This window comes from Motacilla alba, chromosome 3, assembly GCF_015832195.1.
Source record: "Motacilla alba alba isolate MOTALB_02 chromosome 3, Motacilla_alba_V1.0_pri, whole genome shotgun sequence".
Taxonomy (NCBI): domain Eukaryota; kingdom Metazoa; phylum Chordata; class Aves; order Passeriformes; family Motacillidae; genus Motacilla; species Motacilla alba.
Genome location: NC_052018.1, coordinates 57,794,467 through 57,810,222, shown reverse-complemented (window position 1 = coordinate 57,810,222; position 15,756 = coordinate 57,794,467). Strand labels below are relative to the sequence as shown.

General features: G+C 38.4%; 1 protein-coding gene across 5 annotated transcripts in view; it reads right to left on the bottom strand.

Moving 5' to 3' along the window:
- The window catches only part of PLEKHG1 (pleckstrin homology and RhoGEF domain containing G1), a 126,545-nt gene that overhangs the window by 6,538 nt on the left and 104,251 nt on the right, over positions 1–15,756 (bottom strand). For all 5 annotated transcript variants that reach the window (XM_038133597.1, XM_038133598.1, XM_038133602.1 and 2 more), the window contains 12 exons: positions 11,197–11,243; positions 10,594–10,744; positions 9,481–9,612; positions 6,987–7,169; positions 6,803–6,898; positions 6,602–6,688; positions 4,743–4,776; positions 4,190–4,285; positions 2,943–2,981; positions 2,459–2,481; positions 1,358–1,576; positions 145–252 (listed from right to left, as the gene is read on the bottom strand). In XM_038133597.1, the coding sequence (XP_037989525.1) occupies positions 145–252; positions 1,358–1,576; positions 2,459–2,481; positions 2,943–2,981; positions 4,190–4,285; positions 4,743–4,776; positions 6,602–6,688; positions 6,803–6,898; positions 6,987–7,169; positions 9,481–9,612; positions 10,594–10,744; positions 11,197–11,243 (1,215 nt within the window). The remainder of the gene's footprint in view (positions 1–144; positions 253–1,357; positions 1,577–2,458; positions 2,482–2,942; positions 2,982–4,189; positions 4,286–4,742; positions 4,777–6,601; positions 6,689–6,802; positions 6,899–6,986; positions 7,170–9,480; positions 9,613–10,593; positions 10,745–11,196; positions 11,244–15,756) is intronic.

Sequence of the window (15,756 nt, the reverse complement as noted above, 5' to 3'; positions counted from 1 at the left end):
CATAGACATGAATATTTTAATCACATGAACATTGATACAAGACATAAACAGATGATGATGTATCTGTCAACCTAGGGAAAACAGATTTCTTTGACATACCTATGATGCATAGCAAAATAGAAGTAAAAAATAATAATTACTTACCTGCATTTCACATTTATTGAGATTGAGACTTCTCCGTTTCTCAACATTTTCAGCAGCTTGACTATTAAGTCTTTTTCTTCCCCCTTTTGATTTCTGCATTGAGTTTTGCTGTGATTTTAAAGAAAAAATGTGAGGGATAAGAAAACCTACAGTTCTTTGTAAAGTCTGGTTCAGAGAAATTACTAGGAGCTACAACAGGTCAGGGATCTATACTGGGAGATGAAACAGCTTATGAGTCGTTAGCACTGCCACAAGAATTATTCAGAGCTTATAAAACCTGTAAAAGTATCATTGCCACATCCAGTAGTAACCACTAAGCTAACAGTATCAATTTTTTGTGGTATTATTTTTTGCTTACTCATTCTTTCAGTCTTACTTATATTGGCAAGAGGGAGAATTACAAGACACTGGTACAATATACTATTTTATGAAATATTTATAATGCAAATAGTGTAATTTCAAAGAGGAAATGCAGTCAGCTTCAGAAAGACTCTCAATCACTGGTTTCATGTAATTCACAAAATAGATGAACCACACAACAATATGGTCTCAGTATCAACGAAACCAAATAAACTGAAAATCTAGATTCTTTAATACAGCCACATTTTGAAGTTGGATTTTTAGTCTTTCAAAGGTACTACATATGTGTGGAAACATCATACTGAGTAAGAAAAAACTACCATCTGTGCAGTAGTAGGAGATAAAGACTCTCATTTTAATAAATCCTACTCAAAACTTCTCATATTCAAGTTCACACATCTGTAGCTACTGCCAGAGGCCCACAGATCAAGAAACATCCCATCACATGCAGCAGTGTCTGAATCTCAATATAATATTCAAGTCCTTGCTTTGAAAGCACTGTCTCTGCATGAGGCCTAAAAGGGTTTTGCATGACATAAGCTGAAGAACCGAGGAACAAGGAAAAGCCAGTTGTGTGCAACAGGTAAAACTCTTCTGTAACAACCAGGTTGGAGGACCGCAAAGGACTAAGTAAAATTGAAGTAGTGGGAACTTCTTCCTCTGTGTAGGGGCTTTTACATCTTCTCTGTTAAAATGCAAGTGAATATTGTGTGAAGCCTAAATAAAAATCTTTCTAAGGAGAGAAAGTTGTAAACATTTGCGACACATTCCTGTCTGTTTTACATATAATTTTAATCCTTCTTCTATTCTCCCCAAGAAAACAATATTTTATTTTTTCCCCACTTTTTCCTACCTGTTCAGACTCTTCTTCATCATCAGCATCAATCTGTTCTGTTGCAGAAGTCTGAAGAGTTTCATCGTGATCACTACCATAGGCTGGTTCAATAGTCTCTTGAAACTGGCTCTCCAGCCCACTGGATTCCAGTGAAACCTTTTTCCTAGAATTCAGCAAGGCTTCACTTGATCCTAGCTTGGTGGCTTGAGATAATAGGGCTCCTTCAATGCCCATCCGCTTAAAAAAAAAACCCCATGAAACTTTCATTAGAAGTTATAGAGATTCTAGATTTTAGTAAGATCCCCTTACATGAGACTCACAGGCAATATTTAGCCTACAGTCAGTTAGCTACAGTGAAATGAGATTTATAAAGAAGAAAGTACGACAACCAGTACTTTTCCATGCAATATTTAGAACTGAAAAAATATATGCAAAAGATCCCATTCACATTGAATCCTGAGCTTCAATATTATGGCATGAGAATGAAGTAATATCTAATGAACTCTGTTTATAACACACACACACACTTTTGAAAATTTCATCCTAAATAAAACCCCAAGACTTGAAATTCAAAATGAGACTTTCAAATTGCACTGGGAATTTCCATACAAATTCTTACAGAAAATGTATAAATTACAAATGCTCGTTACAATCTGCTCAAGCTGCATGTGCTCTACATACATATATATATATATAAAATACATACATACATATAAATACATATATATACATACATATATATATCTCAGACTAAGTTGAAGCTTTCCAGTCTTATTTAATAATCACAAAGATAATATGATCCAAAGAATAAACACTATTTTTATACACTGCACTTCCTTGATTCTAGTGGTATTTTTAAGTATCCTGTAGCACGAGTAATTGATTGGACTGTATTAACCCACAACCATATATGGATCAGTGATTTTTTTCTTTATTACATATTCCTAAAATAGTAAGCTGTATTTCTACTTCTTTCATTCCAGTAATCTTATTTGAGATGCTGAATAACATTTATGGGTTTGTTTTCATTCTTAAGGTCAACACATCCAAGAAGATGCAGATTCTCCAGTAAATACTGTGCTCTAAAGTCATACAAATGGAATTTAAGAAATGGCTTACCTTCTGCATATCTGGGCTTACATCTGAAACCAAAAACACATCAATGAATAACTGAACTGGTGCCGGGCTATACCCATTTAAATACTACCCCAATTATTAATTCCCCAATGGGGGTTGAATGTAGCAGCAGTTGAGCAAACAGATTATATGGGATTTCTGATAAAACAGAGACAGCATGAGCTTTACCAGAGTTCCGCTTGAGGCCCTGATTTTGCAGCATTGCTATGATTTGAGGAACTGTTCACAATCGCCAAGACTTGGTGTGTTCAGTTCCTAGGATGCTTACAGGACCAGTCCCCACGTGTGGAAAAGCAGACATTAGATTTAAACACTAACATTTTGGGTTTGGCTTTTTTTCCCCCCCAAATTCCTCTTCCTCCCCTTAATGGATTTAGGGACAGTTACAAGAAAAAAGATTCTGTCTTCAGTTGTTTTACAAAGTACAGGAGCACCACATCAGTAAACAGTACACAAAGTATCTTACCATTTGACTTCAAAACTTTATGGACTCTAGATGAGGGTTCTGAAAAAGACAACAACATGTTTACCCACTGTGGCATTCTAAAGAAAGCTGTGGGCATCCTGGACATCTTTTTTAACATGTATAAAAAAATTGAAGCTTCTGAGCCCATGCAGTGAAGCCAGATTTTAATTTCTTTATTTTATTTATTTATTGCAAAATTTCCTCACAGAGATGATCTGTTGAAGTGTCAAATCTACAGCTGTTACCAAAGCACATACTTGTTTCTTAATGCAATAGCAGTTGTCCTCCATTCATCAAGGCACACATAAAGTTTTATCCTGCTTTCAAAAGACCTTATCATCTCTGGTACTGCTCTGCAGTGCTAGAGGTTTTCTACTTCTATTATAAGGTACCAAAGTCTTAGATGGGCTTAGAAAGTGTAAGTAGCTGAAGGTTACATAGGAGGCCATTTGATCAGTATTTTGTATTCTTGCTTTCACAGAAAGAGCAGTACCAATGCAACAAAGGTGTGCAAACACCTCAGAAACAAAGAACATAACTCAAACATTATTACACTTGACTGCTTTTCAAGCACAAATGCTAAATCATTACATCAATATTCCCATGAGCCTTGTTTAAGTCATTCCCAGCATACAGTGTTACACACCAAATTGGAAAGGTCTTCAAGGAGACAAAGAGAGGAACACAGGGACTGCAATATGAAGTCACCCAACTACAAAGACATTGGTAGTGTCTTTGAGAGTAATTATAGATAGATGTTTGAGCTAGGAGGGCAAAAAAAGCCCAGACTCAGCAAAACCACCTCTCAAATCTCTATTATTCATAAGGCAAACATGACATTAAGTATAAGTAGTAATCACGTTTTGAAATAATAAGCCTATCATAATCAGGATGGACCACTTCTGAGACAATAATAACTGCAGTAAGGGGCAATGTCAGATTTAAATAATGTGACTGGTCTTCCTGCATATGCACTTTAATCTATGAGAGAGTATCAACTGCTCTTTATATATTCACCATTACAAATGTAAATTCCTTAAATTAAATGCAAACAGTAGATAAAAAAAATAATTACAAGAACAACAAATGGTTAATAAGATGCTTCATCCACATCGGAGAGATACTGTGCCATGTTAAATCTGCCTGGAGTGCAGATTAAAAACCAATTCCATGTACCCAGCCTAATCCACCCCTAAAACAACCCTGCTTTTCCTTTTGTCATCTAGGGTGTAAATGAGTTTATTCACCTGATTTCCGTCTCACTCTGTGAGGAGCAGTGCCTTCCTTAGGCTGGTAGGACGATTTCATTTCTCCCTCAGGGCTATAGTGGAAGCCTGGGTGATCTGTGGAACAAGCAGAGGCACAGGGAATAAGAGAGTGACAAGGATGGCACTTCACACACCTTGGCAGCTCTCTTTGGAGGCAGTGCCATCATCCCTTTTGCCTAATCCAGTTGCACCCCATCAAAGCCTGAAGCTACACAAGTAAGATATGCTGCTAGGGTAGCTGGTTCCCAGGAGCCATGGGAATGCTTTACCCATGTAGCTGGGCCTGGCTCCAGAGGGCTAACCCGGGAACATTTATCCACCACCATCATATTTGTCAGCCAGTTTCTCACTCAGAGCCTTCCCAACAAACTCCACAGGATCTGCATCTAGTTTTGCCTTTTCCAGCAGGGTCATAATTCAAGGAACATAAGCCTGGCATTCTTCCATCTCAGATGACATCAACAGCTAAAGCCAAAATGCTGAAGATGGTTTTATTAATTTTTAAAACAAAAGGGGAAAAGAACCAACTTACGTATGGCATCCATTTCGAGAATTGCCTGCTTGGCCTGGAAGAGAAAAAGTAACAAATGAAGAAGTTAAGACTGTTAGTAGCAGGGCAAGTTGCATTGCATATTACAGATAGTAGTGAGCTTATATGCAAATAACAGCAAGTTTAATTTGGGAACTAATAATGGTTAGTAGTATTATTTTTTGGTTTGTATTTTTTTTTCTTCTCTGTATATTGGACATGTTACATATGGGGAGGAAAATTTTGGTGGCAGGAACTCACCAGAGCTTATGTCTAGGTCTGCATACAAAACCTGTTCACTGCCCCCAGAATTTTTGTCTTGCATGCCCACCTCTGCACAGGCAGTGCAAGGAGAGGAAGTGTGTGCCAAAAAAAAATTGTAATTTGGTTTAAGTATGAATGATGCAGGATAAAGAGCATCTCCCAGTTTCTTAAAATTTGTCCCCTTTTTTAACAGAAAAAAAAATCCAGATGTTTTAGGAAGCATATCAGCTACTAAGTAAGAACATAACCTAAACTGAAATATCCTGTCAAAGATGCTTGCCCTTGTACAGGTGCAGTTTGGTAATTTTCCACCAGGCGTCACCTGTGGACTACTATTGCATTCTCCAGAATCTGAGCAGACAGAAGCCTCTCAACAAGCAATTACCGGTTCGACAGGAAAAAAAATTAAAATGTACGATAATCTCAAAGATTTATTTCATTAGACTTTTCCTTTCTCAAGTGAAGTTATTTCTCTGAGAAGAAAAATATTTTTGGTTTCGCCTTTTTTCCTACAGATAAAATAAAAATTGATTGAGAAATAAGAAAACAAATGATACAAAGGCTGAGATCATGCTGGTTTCTTTTAACAACCTAATAAACTGAAATGAGTATTTACAGTGTAAGTATGGATGCTAGCATAAACATTATACCTTCTATAGACTTTGATAACAAAATGAGGAGAATTAGCAATAGGACCTGCAAGTTCTTTTTTCTTCCATAAGTCTCTTTTTGCCACACTGTTGAAAAGGTGTGTTAGTACAGTATGGTGCATGTCAGTCACAGGTAACATTTTTAGCCATTACAGCATAGAGCTGAGGGAAAAAACAGTCAGGGACACTGAAAAACCAAGAGTAAACTCAGTGTGAAAAAAAAATCCTGTTTCCACACCAGTCAATGTCTGCTGTGTTTTGACAAGAATTAATGAGAGTTAACCCCCTTTGAGAGGTGCTGTATGTTACACTGGGAGACAACACCTGAAGCTCTAAGACTGGATTTCATAAATAAGACTAGGAGATTTCCTCATTCCAAGATATTATAGCTATGAATATGATATCAGTGCCTCATTTTTTGTGCCATAAAGCTCTCTAGCTATCCCACCAAAAAAGGCCAGATGTCCCAGCTAAGGATGCTGGGTTTAGGATGGGTGTGCTGCCAATGGCTTCACTGCTGTGATACCTAACCAAGACTGATTAAAATTTTAAAAACCTACAGTACTGCAAATAGTGCATCCCAGTGCTCTGCAGATAGGCAGCATCAAGCTAAAATGTGCTCCTAGAGTAAAGCTTTCTGACATTGCACCTCCGTTACTTATGTCTTGGCAGGCAAATGCTGCTAACCCATTCTTCTATTCCCATACCAAGCCCTGCAGATAATTATAGCGGAACTTTCCCATTAGTTCTGAGGAACTTTTAAAGATATAAGGAAACAACACATTAATTAACATCCTGGAGTCTAAACTCTGTATATAGCATGCATCTTGCACCTAACAAGAGTGTTTTAAGTTAGTACCCATACAAGGAGGCGTCTTGCGATTTTTTTTTTTGCGTTTTTTGTGGTTTTGTTTGGTTAGTTTTTGGTTTTGGTTTTTTTTTTTTTACCTTGGCAGGAATTTTAGCAGGATGATTTTCTAGAATTAACCTCTTCAAGTGAAGAATCCAAAGGCGCTTGTCTTGCTGGGACTTAGCCTGATAAAAAAATTAGGCACCATGAGAAAAATGCATTCCTGCCCAATGCAGGGCCATAAACACCATATGGACATGAGCCATGTTACCCAGTGGGCAGGGGAGTTTCTGTGGTACCTGGACAGTATGTTGCATCTTAGGATTTTTGTAGTGGAAGACACTAAAGCTAAGTGGTTCCTTTGGTATTACTTCAACAAGCATCAGGTTTCCACACTGCAAGGAAGAGAGGAAACAAAGTGAATTACAGAGGAGTTTTAGGGAGACCTACAGATAGTACATTACAACCTGCTCTCTGACATACCAGTATGTGAGCTTTGTATGCAAACATTTCATCTCTCTTTTTTGTAATTAGCAGCATCTTGTCAAAGAGGAACAACGTGCGCTCATTTTTGGCTCGCTGAATGCGGAACGTTCCTTCTAACACCAGCTCCCCGTAACTGGTAAGGTCTGGCCCTTTCCAGTTAGTGAGCAAACTCTGTATCTCCTGCAACAGATTAAAGAACAAAATCCAAAATTAACTTCAGAGATCTTGTTGAAAAAAAGACCCAAATGATCTGGTGAGGCCATTTGCACTCTCCTATATAATGTTTAGCATCCAACAGCAGAAAGTCACCAGACACCAATCCCGAGGCTGGTAGGTTATGTGTAACATTGCAGCCAGGTGCTTGGAGGCTCATTGCAAAGCCCATACTAAAACATGCCCTAAGTCCTGGTTACTGCCTCTGCATGGACCCAAAAGAGCCCTGAACTCCCTGGGGCAGCCCATAATGAAAGAGCACAACCTCTGCTCCTCTTGCTCCCAAAGACATTCAGTCATCAGTCTCTCTCACACTATCCTTCATGTCCTCAACCAATCCCTATTAACATTTCCCTCTCACCCTGGGTATCCTCCTGAAGTTGTGTGGTTTCCCACTGAATGAATTATAATGCCATGTCCATGTCCTATAGGCCCATCACAGAAGTCACTTCTGTGAGGTGTTTGGACTGAAGAGATGATTCCCAGAAGACTAAACAACCACAAGTGATTCAGTCCACTGAACATCTGAATATTTGCCTGTATATTAATGATTTGTGTAGATACCACAGATATTTCTCACCTTATTTATTATTTAGGGAAAAAAAAAGGTTGGAGAAACATCTAAGAACATCTTCACAAGACTGTGTCACTTAGCTATGGCTATTCTGTTTCCTTAAACTGCTTGTGTTTGCTGTCAATGGCAATGACATAGGACTTAAGCATGGGACATCAAATTCTAAAAGCAGGCTAAACTTTTAACTAGGGACTCTTTAAAAACATCCAGCATTAGCAAAGCAGGGACAGATTGCCTCATCCTAAGTTGGTTACTCTAGGACATTAGACTTTAATAGAGCTTTCAGCTAGAAAACATCCCAGTCCATTTGAAGCACCAATGCAGGCTAAAGCATTCACAGGAATAAAACCCCAAAGCACTTTGGACTATACAGACAGCTGTTTTAAAAAAAAAAAAAAAAGGTCAAAAAAAGAGATTTTTAAAAAGTTGCATTGTATCAGACCTCTCCAGGAGCTTGTTAGTAAGTCAGGATACAGCACAGGGATCAAGTCCACAACTTTTGAGGGACACTTTTTGCAGGAACTGCTGTTGCAGTACTTGCAGACCATATTGCAGTGTAAGAGCCCACAGAAGGCCTATCCCTATGGTTGCAGAAACAGGTTTTACTTTTTTAAGGGGGGAAACATGATCATAAACATTTTCCACAAACCCAAACATTTGCCAGCTGAGCTCAATAAAGAAAAAAAGCTTTTGTTTTTTCCAAAAGCATTTAACCCCTATTTATTTCTGAATATAATTACTCAGATTTATAGCAGACTGTTGTTAAAAGTCATTAGCATGCATTTCCAGAGATGTGTGGCAAAGGTTACCCTGCTGCAGCCAAGACATTGTAAAATTTTCCTTACACATAAACAACAGCAACACAAAAAATAAACAATCATTAAAAAACCCCCAAAACAGAAAAAAGAAGAAAACCACAAAAAGGGAGAATAAATTTAATGTATGTTAAAAAAATGAGCAAAGAATTACACGATATGGATTTCTGAAATGGGATAAACTTATTACTCCCTTTTATAAACTAAAAAAATCCCCTCAATTTTCTTAAAGCGATATAAATATTGAAAATGTAACATAAAAGTGTGATTCACTGGGAACCAGGAAAGAGAATGAGAGCATAAATTCTACAAAAGAGCTTGCTCCTTGCTCTTGATGACAAAAATTACTCAGGGTGTAGCTTTTGTTTCTTCTCCCCCAAGAATCTTCATTTGAAGCGAAGCTAGAGTTTTTCCAAGTATCATGTTTCTAGGTTTATGCTTTTCACAAAGCAACTGATAATGAGTTTTCTAAAACCCAAGAGGAAAGTACTTAAACAAGAATCAGCAAAAGAAATGCCTCAAAACAAAATTAATCAGCACAAAGGGAAGAAATCGGAAACCACAGGATTTCTGAGCAAAGCCATGCCCTAGGGTTGTACAGCAGTGCTGTACAACTGAGGGAAAGGAAGAAAGAAGAGTTATCTTAAGTTTCATATTAGTGCAAAATAAATGCTTTACAGGATGCTGCTTGTAGGTTAGAGATGTCTGAGATTTTCCTGCAGCAGTTATGACCACGGTTTCCAAGATCAAACAGCCACAGGCATGCTCAACAGAAGTCTAAATAATGACTGACAAAGATTAAAAGAAAAGATAAACTAAAAAATGTTAATTGCATATATATTGACAAAACCAGCTCACAAACACCCATAAAATCTCTCTGGGAACTCACCTGGAGCCTGATGGCATGTTCATGTTTCCTCTTCATGTCATTTATATGCCATGCCACTCTCTGCATGGTATCTATGGCATCCAGCACCACATCATAGCCCTCAGTGTCCTTGTCAAGGTGGTTTTCTATTTCCTAAGACAAAGGGTAAAAAACCAGAGACCCCTTATTCCTAGGTGAACTTTCCCAGTCGAATGCAATACTGTGTTTTTTATCTGTACTGCTTTGTCTGTGCCTGGCAATCACTCGAAGGCAACGTTCCTGCCTTTGTTAGTGATGCATGTTGCTATCAATTTGATTAACACAAGATGACAAAGTCAAGCCTTTGGGGTCAGTTTAGCAGCAAGGACACTTGAAGCAGGCAGTGTGACCAGAGAGGCACAAAAATAGAGCGCAGCACACTGACAGGAGATCTTTCAGACAGCATTTAATGGCTTTCCTACAACGCAGAACATTTCTACACACTTACAAAACCCTGATGGAATAACACCAGGCTTTGCTTTACAGTTGGAGAGCAGAAAAGCACCAGGCATTTAAAATAAGGATCAGTGTCTTTACACTTCACTAGAACATGACTCTCTAATAGGAAACATATGTGGAAAATGTTAACAATAAAGCATGAATTTCCGAAACTTGCTTAAGTCAATTCACTGAATGTGGAAAGAGTTCCCACTTCCTCCATCATTCCTCTCCACAAAATTCTTAGCAGTCAGGCTGTTTACATGTATTTAGTCCTTCTTTCAACCACCCCCAGCATTGCAACATGTGGAAAAACATTGTTCTTCATTGGAACAATAAATTTGTGTACAAAATGTTTAATCATGACAAGAATTTTCCGAACAACTTCAGAATTACAGACCAGCATTCAAAAAAAGTGCTAATTATTTGGATGCAAAGACTGATGCAATGTGTCTAAAATAATTACCATAAATTCCCCACTCCAAATAGATGCATATGGTGTGAAGTGACAAAGACAGAAAGTCTCCACATGTTGAAATCAAATACCCGCAAAAGGAAGAGCATTTGAGGAAAACCAGAACCTTTCTAACCACCAAGCCATGTACCAGAGGAAGGAACTCCCACGTACAGCAGCCCTAAATGAAATACGTTTCTTACGTGCAGAAGCAGGTGGTACTTGAGGATGCGTTGGACAGGTTTCAAGAGGTAAGAGCCCAGGGGCAGAGAATGCTGCAGTGCTTCTTGCCGCTCTCTGAAGAACTTGGCCAGTGCCTTGTTCCTCATGCACTCTGTCAGCACAGCCACAGACCTGAAAACATCCATACACGGCTTTAAGACACTCTGTTTCCATTAGTCTGTAGGTAAAGTAAAGAATTGCTTCCTTTTTAGCTTGTGAAAAGGGGCAGCAGGTCCCCATTCCAATAACTGCTGTTTCTGTTGTTTGGATTGGCTTTTAAAAAAATTATCTTGTGCATTCAGCGATGTTCTCCCTTGACATGCAACCAGACTCTCTTACTGGGAATTCTATATGCAGCATTGCAGAAGAAGACCGACATTTTCTAAAGCAATGAACCACAAGTACAGATTAAACAAAACTTAATTTAAAAAAATTATTGAATTTTTTCCTTTTTTTACATAAAAGGTAAATTCCCTCCAATTTAAGAAAGGGAGAAGCTGACTATTTTTTTTTTCCATAGAGTGCAACTTGCATTACACAAACTGGCCAAGGGACAAAGGAAGAAAAGGAACCATAATTCCTACCTTGGGTAGTTGGTGCAGTACTGCGTATATATGTGGAAATCTTCACTCTGCACAGGGAGGAAAAGTTTGCATATATTGAGATTTTTGTCAAACTAGCAGCTAAGGTGTGCAAGATAAAGGTGATGTCAAGACAACACCTCCTTCAGCTCCTGATCCATGAATTCTCTATGTTCACTGTGATAGTCCTAACACAACCAGAATTTAATTTCATCTTTTTGTGCGGGAGATTTTTCCTTTACTTGAAAGAAAACCCAAGAAAACCTACACAGAGATAAAACAAGTGACTGCAACAAAGCCTCCAAGGTACCCTATGAAAACATCTATGCATCACAAAAAAACCCCAAAAAACCCAACCAAAACACCATCACTACACATATGTCCTTCAGACAGCTGGCTGCACTTATCTAGTTTTTCTGTGTGCTGAAGCACACCCATATCATAAAATCATAGAATATCCTGAGTTGGAAGGGACCTACAACCACCTCCTGGCCCTGCACAGAACAACCCCAACCATCACACCATGCACCTGGTGTATTTACTGGGAAAATTAAGTTCTGCAGGTTACGTTTGGTGTGCCATTTTCAAGCAATTATAAATACTTTCACATGTGAGCACAGTCTAAGCGTGAAATTAGAAGCCACGAAAGCGATTTTTTAAAGAAGTAAATTATGTGAAAGCAGACAGCTATTACCCCAACAAGTTGTAACTAGATCTGGGTGGGTTTCCACACTTGCCTGTCACACTGAAATTACTCAAACTTAATGCTGATAAGCTTCTCAGAGCTAAAGTCTGAGTTTCATTTCTTTCTTCCCTGGCCTAAGATTTTTTCTTAATAATAATTTAATTCTATGCAAGAACAGATTTCCAGAAACATTCCCATGTGCTCTAAGTCCACATCTGCCTATGAACTTCTATCCCAAACAAGACACAATTTCTGCAGCTTACTGGAGTCCTAAAGGCTAAGAAAGCACTGCAGAATGGCAAAGTGCTCCCCGTATCTATCACTTTTTCTTTCATAAGCCCTCGACAGATAAAACACAATCCTCCAACAGTGAATAAGACCCCAGTTTCCACTCCAAGCATCTTCAGAACGGGCTCTGGCATTCTGCAGCACAATAGCTGTGCTCCACGAGGGGCTGTCTCCAAGGGATCATTGCTGGTGAATGGCAAGACCAAACATCTGCATTCACAGAAGGCACAGTGCTCTGAGGAACACCACCCCTGGGGAGAGGGCTGACACAGGCTGTGGCTTTTGTTTTTCACTGCTGGGGTTTGGTTGTTTTTCTTTCAGCTATTCATCAGAAAGAGCCATCTCAGGCAGTGCCCTTTGCCAAGTCCAACAGCACTGGTCCTGTCCCCCTCTCCCGGAGGTAAAGCAGGTTGTGCCATTCATCTCTGCAATGAGCAGTGATCCATAAGGACCCTGTATAAAGTAAGATGTTGCCCTGCAGGAGTACAAGTCATTGCAATTCATTTCAGAATGTCTTACTGGATTTCAGTATTCACTGTTCTGAGAAAAATAACTCAAGCAAACTTCTAATAAATGTTTCCCCAGGGGACTGTGATCCCCATTTACTCACTGGTGGGCTGTAAGCTTATTAAACTGCTCTTCTCTTAGGAGCCAACAAACCAATAAGAAGTAGTCTTGATACAAATACAGTTAAATAATTTAGCTTGGTTTTTCACACTTCAACTGATTTTATCATTGCAGCTAGGTTTTGTGGTGGTGTTACCTATGCCCCACGTCCACATGCAGAGGAAATAAGCCTCTGTCACAGCCAGTTCCCGTCCATGCTTGGAAACCCAGCCACAGCTCCAAACCCTCTCCCCTCAAAATGAAGAATTAATAAACCTCAGAGAGCTGCAGATATTACAGTGTGTAATTTTCTTTGGCAATCACTACCAAACTAGCCAGCACTCATAATAAGCCAGGGTGCTTAAGAGAGGACACTAAGGTGAAATTCAGTATAGGAAAAAAATGAAATTTATTTTATATATGCATATATTAATTCAAAGTTTTCATTCAGGGGATTTTGGTATACATTTTAATATATTCCCATAGCTATTTTAACAGAATAATACAATTTATAGAACTACTTCATAAGCAGAGTGAAGAACATTTTGAGCCAATTTATTTTTATGTTTTTATTCTGCTCATACCACATGATTATTCTGTTTTTCAAACAAAAAGGAAAAGAGTATCTGTTGCAAAATTTTAACCAATGAATGTACTATCTGTAAAACAAACAAGGCCAAACACTTCAGGGTTGCAGAGCAGGCTGTGTGCACATTCCCCTCAAAATCAAAAGCATGTCTGAAATCCCCAGGAGCCTTTTCACACTCTCGCTCTTTGGTTTGGTTTTTGGTTTAGGGTTTTTTTACACAAGGTCAGAACTACTTTTAATGGGTTGGTTTTTTGGTTTTTTTTTGGTTTTAAAGGAATTTTCGTCTAGCTATTAAATGCAACAAATCTGTATTAAAAAAAAAAAGTTTCCTCGATATGCCCTCGATACCTCTAAACCTTAAGAATGGTTTCACTATCACTCCTGCTTTCTGAGCAGACATAACACCAAATTCCACACCGCACTTACGTGTGTACTCGCTCCAGCGAGCCACAGCTCATTTCACCACACAGAACCATCAGAGAGCATTTACTTTTACTGAGCAATGTGAGCATAGTGCCAGGAGAAAGTCAAGTACATGTGTTTTGCCTCCAGGATGAGATTGTTGATACGCACTCAAACTTGCAGATCTCTTGTGAATCAACACCATACACTTTGCCCAGGCATTAGCTGGATTCATGTGAACATGTTGGGAAAGTGGCCAAGAGAGCCACTTCTAAGAGAAGTTCTTCCTCATCCTGACAAAACTGCACTGCTTAGAACAGGAGCAAAAGAAAAACCAAGAACTAAGATGGTTTTATTATTTTTCCAACTACTTTCATAACATAAGGAAAACACCAGCTATTCTCATCAGTGTTTCTTCTGACATTCTTAAACTTACTCAGCCTAAAAATAGTTTTGTTCGCATCAACTGTCTTCAGATTAAAACTGATCTCTGTATGGAGACTGGAATTGCTCCAGAGATCAGTTTAAAAATGGGGACTCAAAGTTGTTGTGATAGAAACTGCAAAAACCTGAGACTCAAGCTTAGTGTTTGTCCACACTTATTGGAAGTCCCTCTCAAGAGCAAAGCCAAGTGTGAGCAGACCCCAGCTATACTTACACTGGTCCCTCACACTGGAATCAATTCACTGCACATACATTCCAGATCTTCCCTCAACTCTTAGTGCACTGTGCTTCTTTATAGCTATAAAAGGCACTTTAAAAGATAATGGAAACAGAGAAAATGAGTGGAGTCAGTGTACAAACTGAAGCCAATTGCCTGGATCTCCTCTTCACTAATGAGATGCTAGATTAAAGTAATTCTCCCTTTCCCACTGGTTAAGCTGTTAGTGTGCCTTGCAGAAAACATATGTTCTGAGTTTCTGGGGTGCTGAGTGAGAAGAGCAATGTGCCAGAATTCAGCTCTCCTTTAAAACAACTCACTTAAATGTAAACATACAGAATACTGAAGTCAATCTTTTAATTAACACTGGCATCATCACTATGAAAATGAAAGGCTGGACTGGCAAAAAAACCTTATAAACAGTCTTCTGTGTGAATAATTAAGCCATAGCTAAGCTTGCACTGGAACCTTTTTATTGGTCTCCAATTAGTTACCAGCTATATGTCTCCAAGAACTTTTACACTAGTGCTAATACAGTTCTTCTAGACAAAGAGAGAGGATCAGAACTGGTATGAACTGAATTAGTACAACACTACCCTCAGAGGCAGGTTATTTCCATGCAGAGCCATCCCACACTGTAAAACAAATACCCATACCCACATCATCTGCATCTTGAGGCAGAAAAAAAAGACTGCAATTCATGATTGGATAGCAGGTTTTAAAATAAGTGTGCTTTTCTGCATTTGTGTCTATCTTCCTGTGAGTTATTAATGTATTAAAATATTTGGAAGCAGAGGGATTCCATACAATGTTGTAAGTTGCTATTAAATATTTCCATTTCCATAAAGTCATAGGTTTGCATCATTATTTCATTGGTTAATGAGTTTTATGTTACTGGCTAATTTAGACTAAAAACATTGCTGAAGTCTGTTAATAAATCAAAGCTGCCATTTTAGGAATTATTTACTTCGGGCACTCAGCACAAAAAATGTTAAGATAAAGATTCAAACCCACAATGATGTGGTTTTTGTTCAAATTACGCTGAAGTGTGTTTTGATAATCCTTTCCCTTAAAAGTTACAAGGTTTTTTACTACTGAAGCATGAAAGTTATACACAGGAAACACAGTCATGTATGATTGTGTGAGAGAAGTATAGTATGCTATACAAGAAATTTTATTGAGCTAAACCAAATAACAAAGTTCAAAGAGAATGATCCAAAACTTCAAAAATTAAGCTCCCCATGTCTTCACAAATATAAAACATTTTATACAACAAGCTCCAGAGTTACTTTAACCATAACTGTTCTGTTATACTGCAAACCAACTTCATGT